General features: G+C 32.5%; 1 protein-coding gene across 2 annotated transcripts in view; it reads left to right on the top strand.

The window, feature by feature from the left end:
• Positions 1 to 12,493, top strand: part of LOC119640567 (runt-related transcription factor 3) — a 35,313-nt gene extending 22,820 nt beyond the window's left edge. For both annotated transcript variants that reach the window (XM_038038697.1, XM_038038687.1), the window contains exons 4-5: positions 11,192 to 11,392; positions 11,458 to 12,493. In XM_038038697.1, coding sequence (XP_037894625.1) covers positions 11,192 to 11,392; positions 11,458 to 12,347 — 1,091 coding nt within the window. In that variant the 3' untranslated portion in view covers positions 12,348 to 12,493. The remainder of the gene's footprint in view (positions 1 to 11,191; positions 11,393 to 11,457) is intronic.
• The last annotated feature ends 6,027 nt before the right edge of the window (positions 12,494 to 18,520 follow it).

The raw sequence follows: 18,520 nt of genomic DNA, 5'->3' as shown, positions 1-18,520 counted from the left end.
CTATTGGCAGTGATAGGAAATCCAACAGATTTTGTAATTGAATCGACCAAAAGGAATCCTAATGGAATCTACCGGATAAGGCCTTATTCGCTGCACAAGTTGTGAACCGAAATGACCACAAAGAACACCAAGGGATTCTATCGGAAGAGGTTTGCTTTCCTTTACAGGTTTCAAATCAAGCTGCCCGAAAGGAACGCCAAAGGAATCTATGGGAAGAGATCTTCCTTTCTTTACAGCTTGCAAACGATAATGAGCAAAAAGAACAAGAAGAGAATCTATCAGGAGAGCTCTTCTTTCCTTCACAGTTTGTAAACAGGTATGGGCTGATGAATAATCTACTATTCTTTACATGTACCTTTGGACATCGTAGAATTTATCATATATATATATATATATATATATATATATATGTATATGTACATAATGTATGTAGGGATGTAATAAAGGATTATCTGACTAAGAGAGCTACGTAAGACCTCATACGTTATAGTGAAAATTTGATATTATCCCTACCTATAAGATGTTTTACAAAGTCTTACGAAATCTTCATGACGAACATGATGAATAAAATATGGTTCACAGAGAGTGAGAGTGAGAGAGAGAGAGAGAGAGAGAGAGAGAGAGAGAGAGAGAGAGAGAGATTCGTTAATATCCGAAAGACGAATAAAAAGTGGATGAATCTGATCAATTGGCATCTATCTGATAAGCAGTTACTCAGACTGTTAACGGTTATTCTACTCGTTATGAATATTTGATGCGTTTGTTAATTAAAATTTAAATAATTTTATATTAATTGATGTACATTGCTATGTAAATAATCGGTTGAACATGAGGTTTCAGTAAGATTGTAAAGGTCTGATACTTTTAACATGAATTAATGTAGATGATGAGTATTAAGCGATTCGGTAAAAGCCGTATATAATTACTTTTTTGTTTTTTATATCGCAATATAATCATTTTATTAACTAGTTGTTTGCTTAATTGTTTATGTATGCATATGTATATGTTTATATTTGTGTCTAGTAAATTATATATATATATACATATATATGCATGTATTTGTGAATGATATTTATACTGTTGGCCACTTTATTTAACCAGTGTTTACACAATCCTCAAAATAGTGGTAAAACTATCAACTCGATGCTCTACGGTTCACAATTAGGTTCAACCATTATAATATATAAATATGTGAACATCTATGTATATATGTACATACATATATATATATATATATATATATATAAAAATTTATTTAAATTTATATATATATATAAATTTATTTACTTTCATTTTATATAAAATGTTTATATACATATTCCTATATTGTATATGTAATGGTCTTTTTTTGTTTTGTAATTTTATTTTACTTATTTTTTTTTTTTTTTATTTTTTTTTTTATTTTTCTTGATTCAGTTCATAAATAATAGATGCATAAATACAATAAATTACCTCCGTTATGATTGTTGCAGGCATGTACGGTTTATTTTTTATAATTTTATTTATTTACTGCTTTTTTTTTTTTATTTATATTTATATATTTTTTAAATAAAAAAATTAAATTATTGCTCTGAAAATATGCATTAAATTAATGTCATAAACATCAACCGTTTATTATTATGTGGGCAAGAACAGTAGCGCATAACGGAGCATTAATAACAGCAACTCACTAATGAATTGCATTTTCCTACACCCAGGAGACTGGTTTAATTGCAAATTATGAATTATAATAGAAACATGCAGTCTTTGTCTGTTGAATTGGCGTCATGGGTTTTCTTTTTTTTTCTTATTTTTTTTGTTTCGTTTTCTGGATTTTTTTGCAAAACAAGCGATAGTTGGCTCATGCTTTACCCTAAGAACGCATACAGATTAGTAAAGACGAGCGCGAATCGTAAACGCTTTTACACTTTACGGTATTTGTGAGGCGTTTTTTTTTTTTTTGGTTTTTTTTTAACATTGCAATGTCTTTGTTTCTAGAATAATCTTCAAAAATTCGAAAAACACGCTTTCATTTGATAATTTGATCAAAATCTCTCTCCCGAAAGCATGCTATTGAGATTTGCAAACAGGCAACCGCCTCGAGAGAACAGATCTGGAAAATCCGGGGGATAGGTCAGCAAATTATGCAATTTTGCCATTGTATATATTGACTTGGGGCGCGATGCATTTGTTCCAATATTAGTAAAAAACGCTGCAGCCATTTAGAAAAGTAATTTCTCATATGCAAATTTTCCGCTAAAATAGTGAATGCATTGCCTTTTGACATCATTAATGGATCAGTTGCTACCTCGTTTTGGAATTATCGAAAATACTTTTCAGGACTTTTTTGAATATATTTTGAACATTGCAACCAGCATTTTAACTGTTTACCACTTTTGTTGTTATCGTTGTCCTTAATCTAGCAAAAGATCGATAAATTGTTGTTATCGAAGGAGAAGTGTTGCTTTAATCTTTTTCCAAACCATTGCTGAGCTAGAATGGCATTTTTCCGCCATCGAAAATCCAACATACGGATCGGGAATTATTCCATTGTTAGGAAAATAACAAAAAGAGGAAAAAAAAACTCTACAGTCTACGTAAATGAATGATGAAAAGATCTTTAGAGCTTTAATAGACATTTTTGAGGGTTTGTATATAAAAAAAAAAAAATAAAAAAAATAACCCTTCGTTACCGAGACTAAGCGAACAACATGTTTTCTTCGACATAGACGAACAACCATACCAACTAAACTTCTGTTTTTCCTCCCTTTCTCCAATAAATTCGTTCCCATTCTCCAATAAATATTGTATCAGAAACAATTCGCTTTGAATTATTTTTTCATTAACTATCAGCTGTGTAGAGGATAATTCGTCAAGAATTTTGTGAATTGGAAAAGGAATTCTATTTGGACCCATTGCACTTTTTCAATGGCCTTTGTCAAATCTCTTTTTACTTTGCAATTAAGACAATTAAGAAGAGATCGAATAATACAAACTGTCAAAAGCATTAAACTTGAAAAGATTGAAAAAATAAATAAAATCTTTTAATTAAGAATAAGGTGTGGAGGAGTTTCTTCTCCAAGATCAGTTTTAAGTTTTCACTCTAAGAGTATAATGAGCGTTGAATAATTTGCATTGAAAGTATTTGCGAGCACTAGTTACATGTTCTTTTGATAGGATAGGAATTCCTTACCGGATATGTAACTGTATTTCCTTTGAGGATCTCTACTACTAGGATGTCAAATTTTTGTTGGCAAGAATGCGCATATCAATCAGACAAATGATAAGGCATCCTTTGCAAGAGATATATTAATCAAATGGAAAAATATCTGATAAATGCAATCGAGGCGGCAGCCTATTTGAGTTTAGTGTTTCTAACGTTGCTTGGACAAGCTTTGCTTTATGAAGTCGGGAGTTCTTGACAGGGCCACTAATCCTAGTAAGCGTTGCTGGTGACAATATTTACTTCCGTTGTTAGTCGTTTCGTGTATTTTTGCCACGAATGTCGCATTCTGTCTGTTCGCTTTCATCCTTCGCTACGATTCAAGAGAAAAGGACATTTTTTTTTTTTTTTTTTGGGCCAAAGAATTTTTTTTTGTTGCATAACAGGAATCATTTTGTATAATATGTACATTAGGGAGATAACTTGTACTGCATCATATCGCTTAAATGTTGTTGTTTGATGTAGAGAAAGAATAGTTTGATCGATAATCACAGTCGTAGTAATGCCCATCATCATCTCTTAGAAAAACCCAATCCGTTATATAATTTGGAAATAAATTTTTAATGCTTGAGTTAACAAGAGAATATAATTAAATAAATTTGAATAAGATAAAGTTACGTTTGTATACGAATGCGCTTAAATAAACGGGAAAATAACGTTAAATAATATCTAAGACAATACTGTGTTAATGTAAAACAACAATTCATTAACAATATATTCCGTTGCGTTGAGAGTAGTGTATGGAATGAGGAGCAACCAATCACTAAGTTAATTCATTTTAGTATTGAAAATTACGCATAATGTAACATCAGTTGAAACTTTATGAAAATACTTTCTAAAGATTATGTAAAAGTGCAGCAAGAATACTGTGATCCATTAAGAAAACATTTTTCTTTGTCGTTTTCTTTGCATTACTTAAATGTGGTTAAGTCGCGGAGTATTCAAAAGCAGTCAAACGCGAGTACCCGTTTCATCTGTAAGAATATGAAAAACTAATGAATGCATACATAAGAAGCATTTTCCTAAGCTTGATGAAATCAAATAAAATGAAATGTGTATCGGCTCAGCAAATGGTTCGAGTTGGGCTTAAAGCAACTTGCAGTCGCATTACCATGGACGGATAAATTTGTATTTACTTTTTTAAAGGAACTGCACTGAAATCGAAAATATTGCCGCTTTTATCTGCCTTCAAAGAATGCGTCAGATCCTTACTTATACTTAGCTTAACTAAGATACAAACTTACGTCAAGATGAAAACTTACATTTCTCTAACGAGGATAGAACTATATGTTGTAGTCCGTTTTCATAGGCTGGCCCAGAGACTAATAGGATTCAAATCATCATCACTGGGGGATGAAAAGCATAAATTGCTTCTGAATTGATTCAATTAAATCGTAGCAACATAGCAACGATAGGAAAGGGACGACATATAAGAAGCATTTCCAAGTAATGATCTAATCAAACTCAAGCGTAGTCCATCGATTATCGCGCTGCCTAAATCAACGTTCAACTAGCAAAATTCTATTTTTATTTTTGTAGAGCTCCTATTACGTAATAGAAAGCCATAGATCACCTGAATCTGCGAGTCAATCTACATTCTCGACTTTAAATGGCTGTCAATAGTGAATGCATTCCGCATGTGCTTACGTGAAAATGTGATACGCCCTTAAATGGATATTAAAATTGTATATCCGATTGAAAGGGACGTGGATTGCGATTCCAAGTTAAAATAGAAATAAAGTTTAATATCATTAAATAATGTGCATATAGCACACACATATATATGTGAGGTCTTCAATGAGTGTCGAGGGGAGCCTCTGTCCTCACGGGAAACACGTCACACACACACACACACACACAGACGGAGATGCTTGAATCGATTTAGAATATGATGTGCTGTGCAAGATGGTAGAAGAAATGGACATATCCCTCATCCTTCGATGATGAGTATAAAAACGAAATGCAAAAACAAGTGCCTGCAAATTATTTACGCAAAAACGTGTTTGCTTTAAATTTATTAAATATTTTCGAAAGCAAATGTACTCTCCTCAATGAACGAATGTGTTATGAAAATAATAAAATACTTATATTAATATATATGTATCAGCGTGTATCATTCATTATACACATAATTTCCATGGAGGGATAAATTCATGTAATCATCAGGCAGATCCTTACTAATATCAAAATTTGCAAAAACATTCACCTAACGCGAGCGAAACCAATCTCTCTCTCTCTCTCTCTCTCTCTCTCTCTAACTCCAAGTTGCTTTTAATGCAAAATTTGTTACTCATTTACTGATCATTTTTAATGAATATTTTATATCCAACTACTTGTTCAATGCGGATATATTATCAGCTATCTGATCGGAATCAAGTGATCCGTTTTCATGAATATTCCCAAAAGCAATTTTTTTTTTTTGAATTTGTAAAATCGTGACAACTCTACCGCACTCGAGATTTGAACCCGCGATCATTGAGTTGTTAGTTGCGATCCTCTCCCAACTCGGCCACGCACGCATGCGGATTCTGATAAAAGTAGAAAACTGATGATATCAAGACATTTTTAAAACAAAATATTTCCTCTTTTTAGTTGTGTCGAGTTTTAGTAAAGAAATCCCGTTAGTTTATTTATCCAATAGATGGAGCATTTTGCGTCTAAGATAAAAACATATGAGCCCTATGATATGGGCGTTTCTGTTTGATATCGGCGTTTCCTTGCAAACCCCCAGCAAAAATCGTCGTGAACGGAACGAAGGCAAATTTTTCACGAAACATTTCAACCGGTTTAAGGAATGCGATGCATTGGCATAAAAATTGCAAACATTTGCATCAAGACTTTAACAACAACTACAGCTTTACAAATTTATTTTTTACTTAAACTTTTTGTTAAAATTGAATTTATGCAATATAACGATGCAGTTATCGGTTTGTCGTTTTTCATTTCTATAAAGAGAAAATCTTTATATATTAAATTATTCGGGAAGTCATTGCGTTCCTTTCAAACTTCAAATTGACACTTGATCCGCCAATACTTTTGGAAAAGATTTATTTAATTCTGTGGAATAGCTTTTGCTTAAAGTCGTCTGATTATTGCTTATGGAAATCTGGCATTTTTCAATTTCTTACTCGATCAATAAATTATTATTATTATTATTATTATAAATTTAGCCAAAGAATAAGTTCTAAGACTAAAGTCTTAAAACACTAGCATCTAATAATAAGAAGAATAAATTCTAAGACTAAATTCTTAAAGTACTAGCATCTAAGGCTTTCGGTTTCATTAAAAACTCTATCGCACTTAAGATTTGAACTCGCGACCATTGACACTGAAGAAGCTGAAGAAGACTAAGTAAAGGGATTAACTGATGTAAATCGATGAATAACGATTCGTAAGATCGCTGAGAGATTACATTCATCGAATTCGATCGTTCATAACAATATCTTCAACCAACATAAAAAAAGTCGTCTTACTTTTTGACTAAAAAAAAAACAACAAAAAAAACGAAATGACTTTCCGGACACCTAATAATTTGTTAATCTTTGACTCGTTACGCGTACTATATGTAAAAATTTTTTATATATAAATATTTTTTTTTTAGTTTACAAAGATTTTCTCTTAATTGAAAAAAAAAATTCTTTACTTTACAAAAATTGAAAAATAAATTTATTTAAAATTAATAAAATATTTATGTAAACCTGAAACAATTTTTGCAAAAAAAAAAAAAATATCTTCTTTTACACCGTTAAACGCCTTAAACCCTTTAAGTTTATTTTGTGAATTTAAAATTGATTTTTTTTTTTGTTTTTGTTAGGTTAAAGAAAACTTTTTTCATTTAATCACCATTTGATTTTTTTTTTTTTTTAATTTTTTTCCAAATAGAAGATGTTGCCCTACTTACTATTTCTTTAAGATTTTTATTTGTTTTGTTTTCGTTTTGTTTCGGTTTAGCTTTTGTATGTGATTTAAACTCCATTTTAAAATAAAAAGATACATATATATATATATAGATCGCGTGAAAACCGCTCTCTATCAATTTTCATGATAAAGTGTGCACGATTTATATGTCTGTACATGCAGATGTATGTGTGAGAAAGAAAGGGCAAAGTTACAGTTATAGTCGTCTATAGGTATTGAAAGTTGAAAATAGAATGCACGTTTTACGGACCTCTCTAACGTTCACCTATGAATTGTCTCTATAAGAGACGTATAAGCAAACGGCAGAATTTTGAATAAATATGGGCCGCTAATTATGCCAACATGGCGTGTATTTAGAAAGATTTAAGTGTAAACGAGTGGCAATCATTATGCGGGTTTGGCTACTGATTGCATTCAAAGTACACAACGTACGTTTGTCCGCGTACCGAGCTAACGCATACCTACCTAACCGTGTATGCATGCGTATATGAAATGTTTGCATATTTTTATAACCTCACGCGTATATATATATATATATATATATGTATGTGTAATAAAATTAATGTAAAATAGAAAAAAAAGAAAAATAATAAATAAATAAATAAATAAAAATATTATAAGAGCAAGTTTAATGTGCAGTGGGTTGTGGGATAATTTTTTTATTTTTATTTTTTTTTTTCATTTTCAAAACTCTAAATATAAATTTTAGATAGCAAACGCATATAAACTCTCAAGCGTAAAATGCGTGCATGTAACACATGTTAACTATTGATTCATTGCATTAAAAATATTCCCGCTTGGTATTGGCCTTCTTCTCTTTGGCCTTTCTATATTAACCAAACAATTACGGGCTCGTTTTAAAAGTTTTTCATATGGGACGTTGTGGAAGATTGTGCAACCGAAAACGTGTGTGCATCGGACTCTAACCATCCAACAGGCGACGATGCCTTACATAAACTGAATATGATGATAAAAATGTTTTAAAATTTTCATGTTACCGTTGATGTTGATACATGCATATATAAATTTATTATCATATACATATATATATATATATATATATATATATATATTGGATAAATCTGTGTAATATTGTCGCTGTACATAAATATGTTATGCATGTTTATCAGATTGTATATATTTTATATATATAATAATTAGGCTTAATTAATAGACCATTCGGAAATTATTAATTAGTTTTTATAAGCGCGCGGTACTCTTTAAATGGCGAATATTGATTTTGTGGCGGCTTTATTAATGCTATTGGCTTAAACATTTCTACCTCCTTTAATTATGTGGTTTTTTTTACCAACACAACACAACACAACAAAACACAACACAACGCAACACAACACTTCGTAACATAGCACACCGTAACATAACGTAACAAAACAAAAACGGGCACATTTTGTTATGTCTATATCGTCGTATATACGTATATGAATGTTTTGCAATGTATATGCGTAAGAGTATGAATGGCATACACAATAAATGGCAGCGTGCGTGTATTCTACGTTTAACTAAAATGCATGTGTGTTGATGCATTTTTAGCCATATTTTGTTAAATGTTGTGATTTTTACATTCAGGCATTTTTACATAAACATGTTGTTGTTGCAAAATTTACATTTATCGCTATGATGGGTATGCGTTGTTTATAACGCTTGCATGTATCGACTGCACGACTGCAATACTGTACAATATGTGCGTGTGCATATGCGTAAATACACTTTCATTGCACGGTTGTCATTTAAAAATGTGAAAATAATATAATATATATAACTTTTACTTATTTTCTATATATGCATATACATATAAATACATACATACATACATACATATACGTATGTTCTTGTAATTAAGTCGTACGGGACGGCTTAATAAAATATTTAAACGTCATTATAAATTTATGTTTGTGAATAAATTTTGATTTTCATTTTTATATTTCATAAAAATATTTAATTAATTATAAGCCATAGGAGAAAAGCGAAAATTTTCCAAGAAATTATTCATTCATTCATTCATTCATTCATTCATATGTATGCATTAACCATCATCATTTCGTGATATACATATAATTAAATCGTATATTCGGCTAAGACCGAATTGAGAATAGTCACCACACGAAAACGATAAACCGCATTTCAAGATTTTGAAACAGTGGATATGAAACTTCTTAATAAAAAAAAAAAAAAAAAAAAAAAAAAAAAAAAAAAAAAAACGTTAAAAAAAAAGAGTCCAACAAGAAAGAAGAGAGAGAGTTCAGTGAAACGATTACAATAAACACAAACATGAGATCAGAAAAAGATCAAAAGTTATTCTTAAAAATTATTTCTAGAAGGAAATCGTCAATCGGTTCAAGTCTTTCCTTGCCAATACAGCGCTACTGTGATCAGCCGGTGGTTCGTAAAACGACAATCCCGGTTAACATAGCATTAAAATGCAACTGAAAAATGTGTTCAGGTATACTCGGGTTGTAACAAAACGGATAAATAAAATGGAATACAGCTCTTAACGGCTGGAAGACAATGCTAATCGAAATTTGTTTGCAAGCAATAATTTTTGTCTATTTTACGTGAGCTTTGCTTACGCCTCGCTTACCAGTCATAAAGAATTGCTTAAGAGGATCAAAAAAAAAAAAAAACCAACTTTTGACAATCTATCAGCTTGGACGGATATGGTCGATATATTGTATTTTTCTGCAGTCAGTGTGTACTCATCGATTGAATAGACGATACGAGAGATGGCAGAAAATAACATGAACATCTTATGTATATAAAAAATTACATTTTTAATAAGACCCTCGGCCAACAGTTTTTTGTAGAGAGGCAGAATATTTTCGCAGAATAGATTCGTAGAGTGTCCGAATAGCTCCCAACAGCTTTAATCTATCCCGCAAAACGACCACCGAAAATTGCCCTCTTTCGATGCCTGAGACATCACATATTTCGTTGATTTACCCGGAAGCGGTGTTGCCAACATGGCACAAACGAATACTTCATGGCGTAGGGATTTATGTTTATTTGGTCTATCCGCTGTACGTATTTGTTGTAGCGTAGCAGAAGTAATGCAAAGGAGGGAGACTATCAATTTATTTTGTACTGTGAACGTTTGAGTTTAGAGAAAGCGACAGATGGACGTCCCTAGTTCGGCTAAGAACTTGAGATTGATTGAAGCATACGTAGGCTCTCTAAAGGTTCCTTTTTGGGTGTTGCAAACGTTTCAGTAATATGCTCATCTTTAGGTGGGTAGTAATAAACATATAAGTCATGCATCGAAGCGATTACAAAAACTTTTTAATCTCCACAGGCGGTGCATAAAATTTATGAAAAGTATATGTGCATTACTTTTGTACACGCACACATGGCGCATATGAAAGTTTTGGTTCTTTTTAAAAAAAAACTTGTCTATGCTCTCTTTTTGTGCGATCGTTCAAATCGCTTTAAATGCTCAGCATAACCTTCGTGGACATACATTCATAAATGTGGTCATAATCAATCATCTATTTTCCTAGTACTTCCTCTCTATTACTTTCCTACTAATGGATTATCGATATGTAAAAAAGGCAAGTAATGCGTATGCTCGAGAAAGGCTCGCAGATAAAAATCAGTTCACATAGATGGTTTTGAGTTGGATTCTTCCCTATCATTTATTTAGCTCCTTGAGATTATTGCGGTTTCTTGTTTTGTAAACTTTGTACCGCTTGATTCTTGCCCTGCTCTTCCCTGCAAGGCCAGCTTTGGGAAATACAAATGCAAATTTATTTATTTTATTCTCTAAGTCCAAGCATATCAGATAAGCAGAAATTGGGATTAGGTAGAGAAATCACTTCAACTCATCGATAATGTTGTTCTGAAATAGATGCAAAATAAGTAGAAGGCAACTTGGCTTGGACGTTCGTTCAAATAAATTTTCTTATATGAAAAAATGAACAGATGAACTGACGAACGAAATGCTTTCCTTTTCTGAATCGATAATAATCGTGGTGGTGGATATTCTAGAATTTTAGCTACAATAAAAATTATATTATCCTTCACATATAACGCATGCAGATGTGTCACAATTTGGTTTAGGTGCCGGTAATACTCATTGGGGTTATGGTTCGGCTAGTGCTTATTCACCGTATTTAGCTGGTAGCGGTTTATCGTCATGCACTACCCCAACTTCGGCTCAATTTAATAATCCTGCTTTGGGCTTCACTTGTTCCTCCAATGATCAAACTAACAATCAAGATTTTACCGGTGGTGGTAGCTCACAAAGAGATTGCGTACCGAGTAAGTAATAAATACAATTAATTTCTTATTAGGAATTTTTCTATTCCAAATAACACTTTAAATAGTGTTACCGGACTCGACGGCTACGGATTTAGATCAGCATTTAAGTAATCTGGTGGGCTCAACCACGGGTCAAATGACACATCACAGTTTACTCGGTTCTAGTGGACAAACGTCAATTTCATCAACGGTAAATGGTGGCAGTACTGGAGCAGGTACCAATTCTATATTGGTACCACGCTATCACACCAACTCGAACAATGATTATAATGTGCACTCAAGTCAAACTGGTCCGCGTAGTTTGAGCGATTCGTCACAGGCCGAATCACCGGTACAGGAGGATTTACTATCTACTAATACACCAAATTTGGGTGGCACCAATGGCAATAGTGCCACTAACGGTACAGGTAATAGTAATGGTGCTGGCTCCACAGGATCGGCTAATAACAACTCGTTAGTGGGTGCAAATCAAAACTTCAGTGGTATCGTTAATCAAACGCAAAACGCTGCGGCAGCCTATGGAAGTGGTGCGGGTGCCGGAGTAGGCGGCGTAAGCGGCGGTCATGCCGGAACGACCGGAGCTGGATGTAATGGTTCTTTATATCCTGTTTTGCCAGCGAGCTTACTATACTCCCAATTGTATACTGCCGCCAATCAGTCACACAGTTTTCATTCACATGCTTTACCCTCACACACATCGCCAAATTCAACGGTACACGGTGAACTGCAGAGTGTCATGGATCACATTAGTAACGTCGGTGTTAGGCAACAGCATAACATTATGTCCGGCGGTGGAGTGACACATCATGGCGATCTCACTTTATTGGGTAATTGTGGTGCTTCCGTACGTAATATCGAGGATGGCAACACTAATAGGCAAGTAGCCGCTTTGGCAGTGCATCGCGGTCATCACAATCCAACTGATAATGGGGGCAGTGTTTGGCGACCATATTGAGGTCAGGTGTTATGGTGCGGCTCGGCTGTCCTCTAGTCTTATAAGACAGAAGCCTCAGAGGCTACTATCACTCCTGAGGAAACAGAGAGCAAGCACTTTACTGAATAATTACAAGATGGAAAGCGTCTCAAATGAAGTAAAAGAGAATAACGATGATGAAATGACTCTAAAATATACATATATATATATATATATATATATATGTATACAAATATAATATATATATATTATATTTGTGTTATATATATATATATATATATATATATCTATATAAAATAATATTCGTCGAGAGTAGCACTCGTTTGAAAACAGTGTAAATAAAACTTTTGTAAATAAATGTAAACTTTTTTTATCAAAGGAAAATTTAGTAAAATTATTGGAAATGGAAACTCGTAGTTAATTTATTGAAAGTGTAGACGAAAGCATTAAAAACTCAATTTCTTCTAAATAAGTGTTGATAAATGTTAAATAAGAAAACAATAAAAAAAAAAGTAAAAAAATTAAAATTAAAAAAAAAAAAAACCCTACACATCCTACATACATAGAGAGCGCATCTAAGTTCCTAAACCAAAGATTATGTTTCTTTCTTTCAAATTTTGTACATTATTATATAATTTTTGTAAATCTCTTGTAAATAACTATTAAAATAAATAAATTTCTATATGTGCAATTTTGTTATAAAAAATAAATAAATAAAAACCAAAAAAAAATATCTAATGTAATCAGTATTTAAATACACTTAGTGGCAATTTCTTGTATATGATGAAATTTTTCAAACTGATTTCATTCATACAAAAAAAAAAAACAAAAAACAAATAAAATAATATACAATAAATAAAAAATAAAAAGAGAAAAATTTAAATCTTAAAATAATAGTTAATGTACTTGTGCATAGTCTCGTTTACTTTTACTTACTTCCCATCAGCATTCATTTCACGGTGCATCCATAATAGGATAACATACCCAACAACATAATCCTAAATAATCTTATAGAAAAAAAAAAAAAAAAAAAAAAAATTAATAAATAAATAAACATTAATGAATAAATAAATAAATAAATAAAATATAAAAAATGAAAGATTTACAAAAATAACAAAGGAAGACATGAAATTAGTGAAAAAGTGAAGTAAAACTAGATTCGTCTTTGGGCGAATTTTGGATATCCACCACCCGCCCATATTAAAAGCATTATTGTGCAGAATACAAGAATGTGATCGGTCACTAAGAGAGAACAATGAGAGAACAATGTGCTTTCTTATTATAATTTTTATGACTTTGTAACAAGCTTGATATTCCGGACGACTGTTTCACATAGACAACAAAACACTTCAACATTTGACTTAACTATAAAACAAATTGTTAACCCATGCAAACTACCAACAATAAAATGCCCTTTGAGTGGTGCTCTCGCCATGATGTTGCTCACAATATCAGCTATGCGTCTAATGCGTCATTAGTTATGTGCCAATGACATTTCATTATCATGACGTTCAATAAAGTGGGAGTAAGATTTTCAGCTAATTGTCGTTATTAGTATTATGGTTATTGTTATTATTACTATTATTATTATTATTATTGTTAGGTACATTTCCCATCAAATTTCGATTTTCCTAAAACCCTATGTCGGTGAGTTACGATCCTAGACTTTACATTCGTGCATTCCTAAGTGTATGCCCAACATAAGACTTCGAGATTGGACGGGATTTTCTTTTATTTAAGCCATGGAGCCGAAAACGGATTTGCTCACTGACAAGTACTTCGATATTACGAGGTTTTCTATCTTTAACTCGAATTGATTATAATAAACGTTTCATTTCATTTTTAGTTTCCCATCCATAGCGATCCAAACTTTTGCCATTAAATATTTTATTTTTTAGCAAGAAATGCATAATTCCTTAGAATGATAATCATTCGTGTACTGTATGACACATTTGTGCGACGCATAAGTACGAGAAATTTAGAATTCCTCAAAGCGAATTTTTGCATAAAACATTCAGTTACCAGACTTGGCCAAATGATTACAATGATTGCTGATTATCAGAAATTTGATGAAAAATGTGTGTGCGCGCTTTTGTCGCCAAATCAACGGACCGTAGAAAGAACCGTCAGGCAAACATTGCAATAAAAATTCAAAAGTAGCAGAGGAAACTGTAGTCTGCCCTTTTTAGTAATCCATCGAATCTGTGTCAGAATGTTCGCTTATATGGTATTAACATATCCCGCAACTATGAGCCATTCAAAGCCATCAAATGCAATACAATCTTGGACTTTTTCAATTTAAATAAGATTAGGGGTCGTAAGGCGGGGGCCACGACTCTCTCTCTAGCATCTCTGCCTCTCAAAACTTTTCCTTTAACTTTATATTTAAGATCTTGTTTTAGATTATCACTTAGGCGAGCGAACCTTTAAATCTAATTCGTATTGAATAGCGAGAGGAGCGAGTTGTTGTTAAACAATTTTATCTCGTAAAAATGATCAAAGAAATTAAAAATCGTAAAGCACAGCGCAGCGCTAGCAAAACGACATCACAGTCCTCGAGCAGTAAGTACGCGGACAAAATTTTTGATCTGTTTTGGGTGGTGGGTAGGACTAAAAGTATCCTGAAGAGAAATTAATGTAACGTGTAATTTTTACACTAACAAAGCGAAAAATAATTAATGACTATTTATTATTTATGTGTAGTATACCGAGATATAATAAAACACATTAATAAAATGAATTAAATAATAAAATAATAATGATATAGAAATATGAAAGATCTATAAAAATAAAACAATCGGAAAAGAATTCCAAAAACAAAACAAAAAAAGAAAAGAAAAGAAAAGAAAACAAAAAATTTCATTGTAACTTACATATAATGTAAAAAATGATAAAAATGGAAACAGAAAACATAAGTAAATAAAGAAATAAAAAGAAAATTATTAAATAATAATCGACTTTTATTCAAGAAACTTTATATTTGATAGTCTAAAGTCTAATCAAAGTGTAGAAAGAGAGAAAGAGAGAAGGAGAGAGAGAGAGAGAGAGAGAGAGAGGGAGAGAAAAGAACGGAAAATCGAAGAAGAAGTTCTGAGGAAAATTTTAGTACATTTTTTTTCTTTTTAGCACTACGCACTATCCTTGCAATTGAACTCTTCGCACGTTCGCTTTTACATTTTATGCTACACGTGTAAAAAACACAGTCCAGCAGAAATGAAAAGGAGCACAAGTCACGAGAAAGCAGTACCGAACAGTACACCCTACAGGCATATGCCAGATCGCCGTTAATGCAATGTAAAAGGCATCCGTTTCCCTTGACGTCAGGTAAGTTCCTATTAATACATACCATCACCATCTCTTACATTCGCCAAATTTATTAAAAAGCACTAGCGAAGAGGTTCGAAATATTCCAAAATGTATTCACTTAAACACTTTTACATCACAAAAATTTATCGGCGCCAACTAATTGCTCTCCTTTTTTATGTTTACATAAACTTTTATTCTGGGTTGAAGTTTGTAAAAGTATAGGCTCTGTACACTCTTCTCTCTTTTCAACGAACGTGGCAAAGGTACAGATGGTCGATAAAGGAAAAGAGAGAGAGAGAGAGAGAGAGAGAGGGAGAGAGAGAAAAGGGAAAGTTTTGTTTACTTTCCATGCGTTTGTGATCCTCCCTGCAATGTATTTAGCTATTAAATCCAAGTCCGTAGATCGATCACAGCAACCCATTACATCGAAAGAAATGGAACGAAAGTCTTTTGTCGTTTTGTTGAACGTATTTTGTCTTAGAAATTAATCTTAACAAGTCGTTTGAAAATTCTCCATTTAACAAATGGAATATCAAAGCTGCTATGATAGCGTACTTTGGGAAATTTCTTGAATCCATTCGTAACATTACATACGTATTCGGCTATCTTATATCCTTTCATAAGTTAAGAAGCATAAGCCCAAAAATTTTAATTATTATTTTTCTGGCTTTTTCGAATACATTTTTGAAACGCTCTAGTATGTAATGCATAAATGAATGGTTTACGATAAATTAATCGGACTTGAGTGCCTTCTTCTTGATTGAAAAGTTAACTTTTGCATACAACTTACCAATCCGCCTGAGTAACCGAATAGGTAAGAGTCACGACTGCCAAGTCAATCAGTGTCGTGGGCTGTGAAGTCTTAAGCGCGATAGAGTTTTCTTTACTCGTAGCTGTTTTGAGTGTTTAGTCGGTAGACGCATAACTCTTATCAATCGGGCTCACACAGCCACTAAGCTGCAGCCGCCACCTTCCTATTTCTTCCTCTTTTCGCTCTGCTTTTTCACAGTCACTGTACTACACGAATAGGAAACGTCCCCTGAGTGATTGTCCACATTAAAAAAATAAAAAAAATAAAAAAAATATTTTTCATTTATTACGGGCACCCGTACTTCTCCAGCCCTGGTCATGCAAATTAAAGGATATTTTATTTTTGGTTCTTCGTTTTCGCAAGCTACAGTTCAAACTGCCGAGCACCTTCATTCAAGAAAGCATCGTAATAATGGACTTGGTGTTGTCATATTTCAATATATTTCGAAACTCTCTAACATGTGCTCAATAGGTTAGTCGAATATAATTCATTTCTTACCTTCTATTTCATTCGGTAATTCAGAAAGCCCTTAAAGCGTTTCTGATTCGCGCGTTACTTATCGTTTTAAATGTAGATCCACTGATGACTCTATTCCAAATATCAAGTAATTTTCCTCTTTTACTTGGAAAAATCTTATCTTTTTCCTCACATTTCCTAGAGCTAGGTAAAAGTTGTTGAAGAAGTTGATCAAGAAACCGAACAGTAAAGCAGTTGTCATAAAGAAAACTAATCATTAAAGGGGAAAAAGATTATAATTTTGAATTTGAATAAAAAGCATGAAAAAAAAAAAAAAATTAAATAAATAAATAAATAAATTTTTGTCTCTTCTAAGTACATATAAGTACGGCATAAGCATTCTTTTAAGGAACACAAAATGTTCACGACTGTCGCATGGAGTTTATAACACCTACGGGAAGTAATTTTCTGCTCAATTTGCTCAGCACATTGTGGCAACCAATTAAGTTGAATCAAATACAATGATAAACTAACAATATATATATACAACACTACTTACTAACTCTAACCCACTCCCTCTCTCTCTCTCTCTCTCTCTCTCTCTCTCTCTCTCTCTCTCAAACTCTATATGTATATGTATATGTATATATACATATATGTAAAGAGCAATATAAGCAGGATTTTGTGTGGACAAAAGGCAGCAAAAACTAAACGCATTAAGCGAAACGAAATGGAACAAATGGCAACAAATTTAAAGTTAAAAATCTAGAAAAATGTTTTACAAATATATGCGCATTTGAACCCTCTCATACGAACGTAGGTATTTACACTATGTAGATAAAGAGAAATGGAAGGACATCACTACAAAAGGAAACCACAAAAATTAAGCACTCATGTGAAATCCAATGAATGAATTTATCAAAAAAAAAAAAAAAAATACAAAATATACAAAAAAAAAAATACAAAAAAATGAAAAAAAAATTTTCAATACAAAATTTGTTTAAAGTTTTAACAACGGCATCAATTTAATTAAAATACCATTCAGTTTCGCGTTCTTGAACTAAAAAAATGTTTAATTAATCCAATTTTCCAATTTTTATAATAAGGCAACTAAGAAACCTGATGTGATCTTAAATGACGACTTACAAGCACTCATCGCTGCATAAATATTCTTTCATCTTGCCAATGATTTGAATGATGTCTCTTTTATGTCTTTTATGGTTCGCGGATATGTATTAGAAAAACGTTCGTTCGTTTCGTTCAGCTCGTTTATTACAAAATTGAGCAAAAAAAATTTCAGAAATGCAGAAACCAATGGGTAATGCACTGACTAGAAAGAGATCCGATTGAATGAAATGTCATCCGTCCGTTTATTGCAGAAAAGATATTTGATGTGTGTATGGCATAGATATATTCGCTGGAGGACTCGATCATATCGAATCGACTTGGCTATATCTTTCCATTCGTTCAACTGTATCTCTCTCTCTCTCTCTCTCTCTCACTCTCTCTCTCTCTCTCACTCTCTATCTATCTATCTATCTATCTATCTATATATCTATCTATCTATCTATCTATCTCTCTCTCTCTCTCTCTCTCTCTCTCTCTCTCTCTCTCTCTCTCT

Source organism: Glossina fuscipes, unplaced genomic scaffold (assembly GCF_014805625.2).
Source record: "Glossina fuscipes isolate IAEA_lab_2018 unplaced genomic scaffold, Yale_Gfus_2 0, whole genome shotgun sequence".
Taxonomy (NCBI): domain Eukaryota; kingdom Metazoa; phylum Arthropoda; class Insecta; order Diptera; family Glossinidae; genus Glossina; species Glossina fuscipes.
This window is presented reverse-complemented; position numbering and strand designations above follow the sequence as displayed.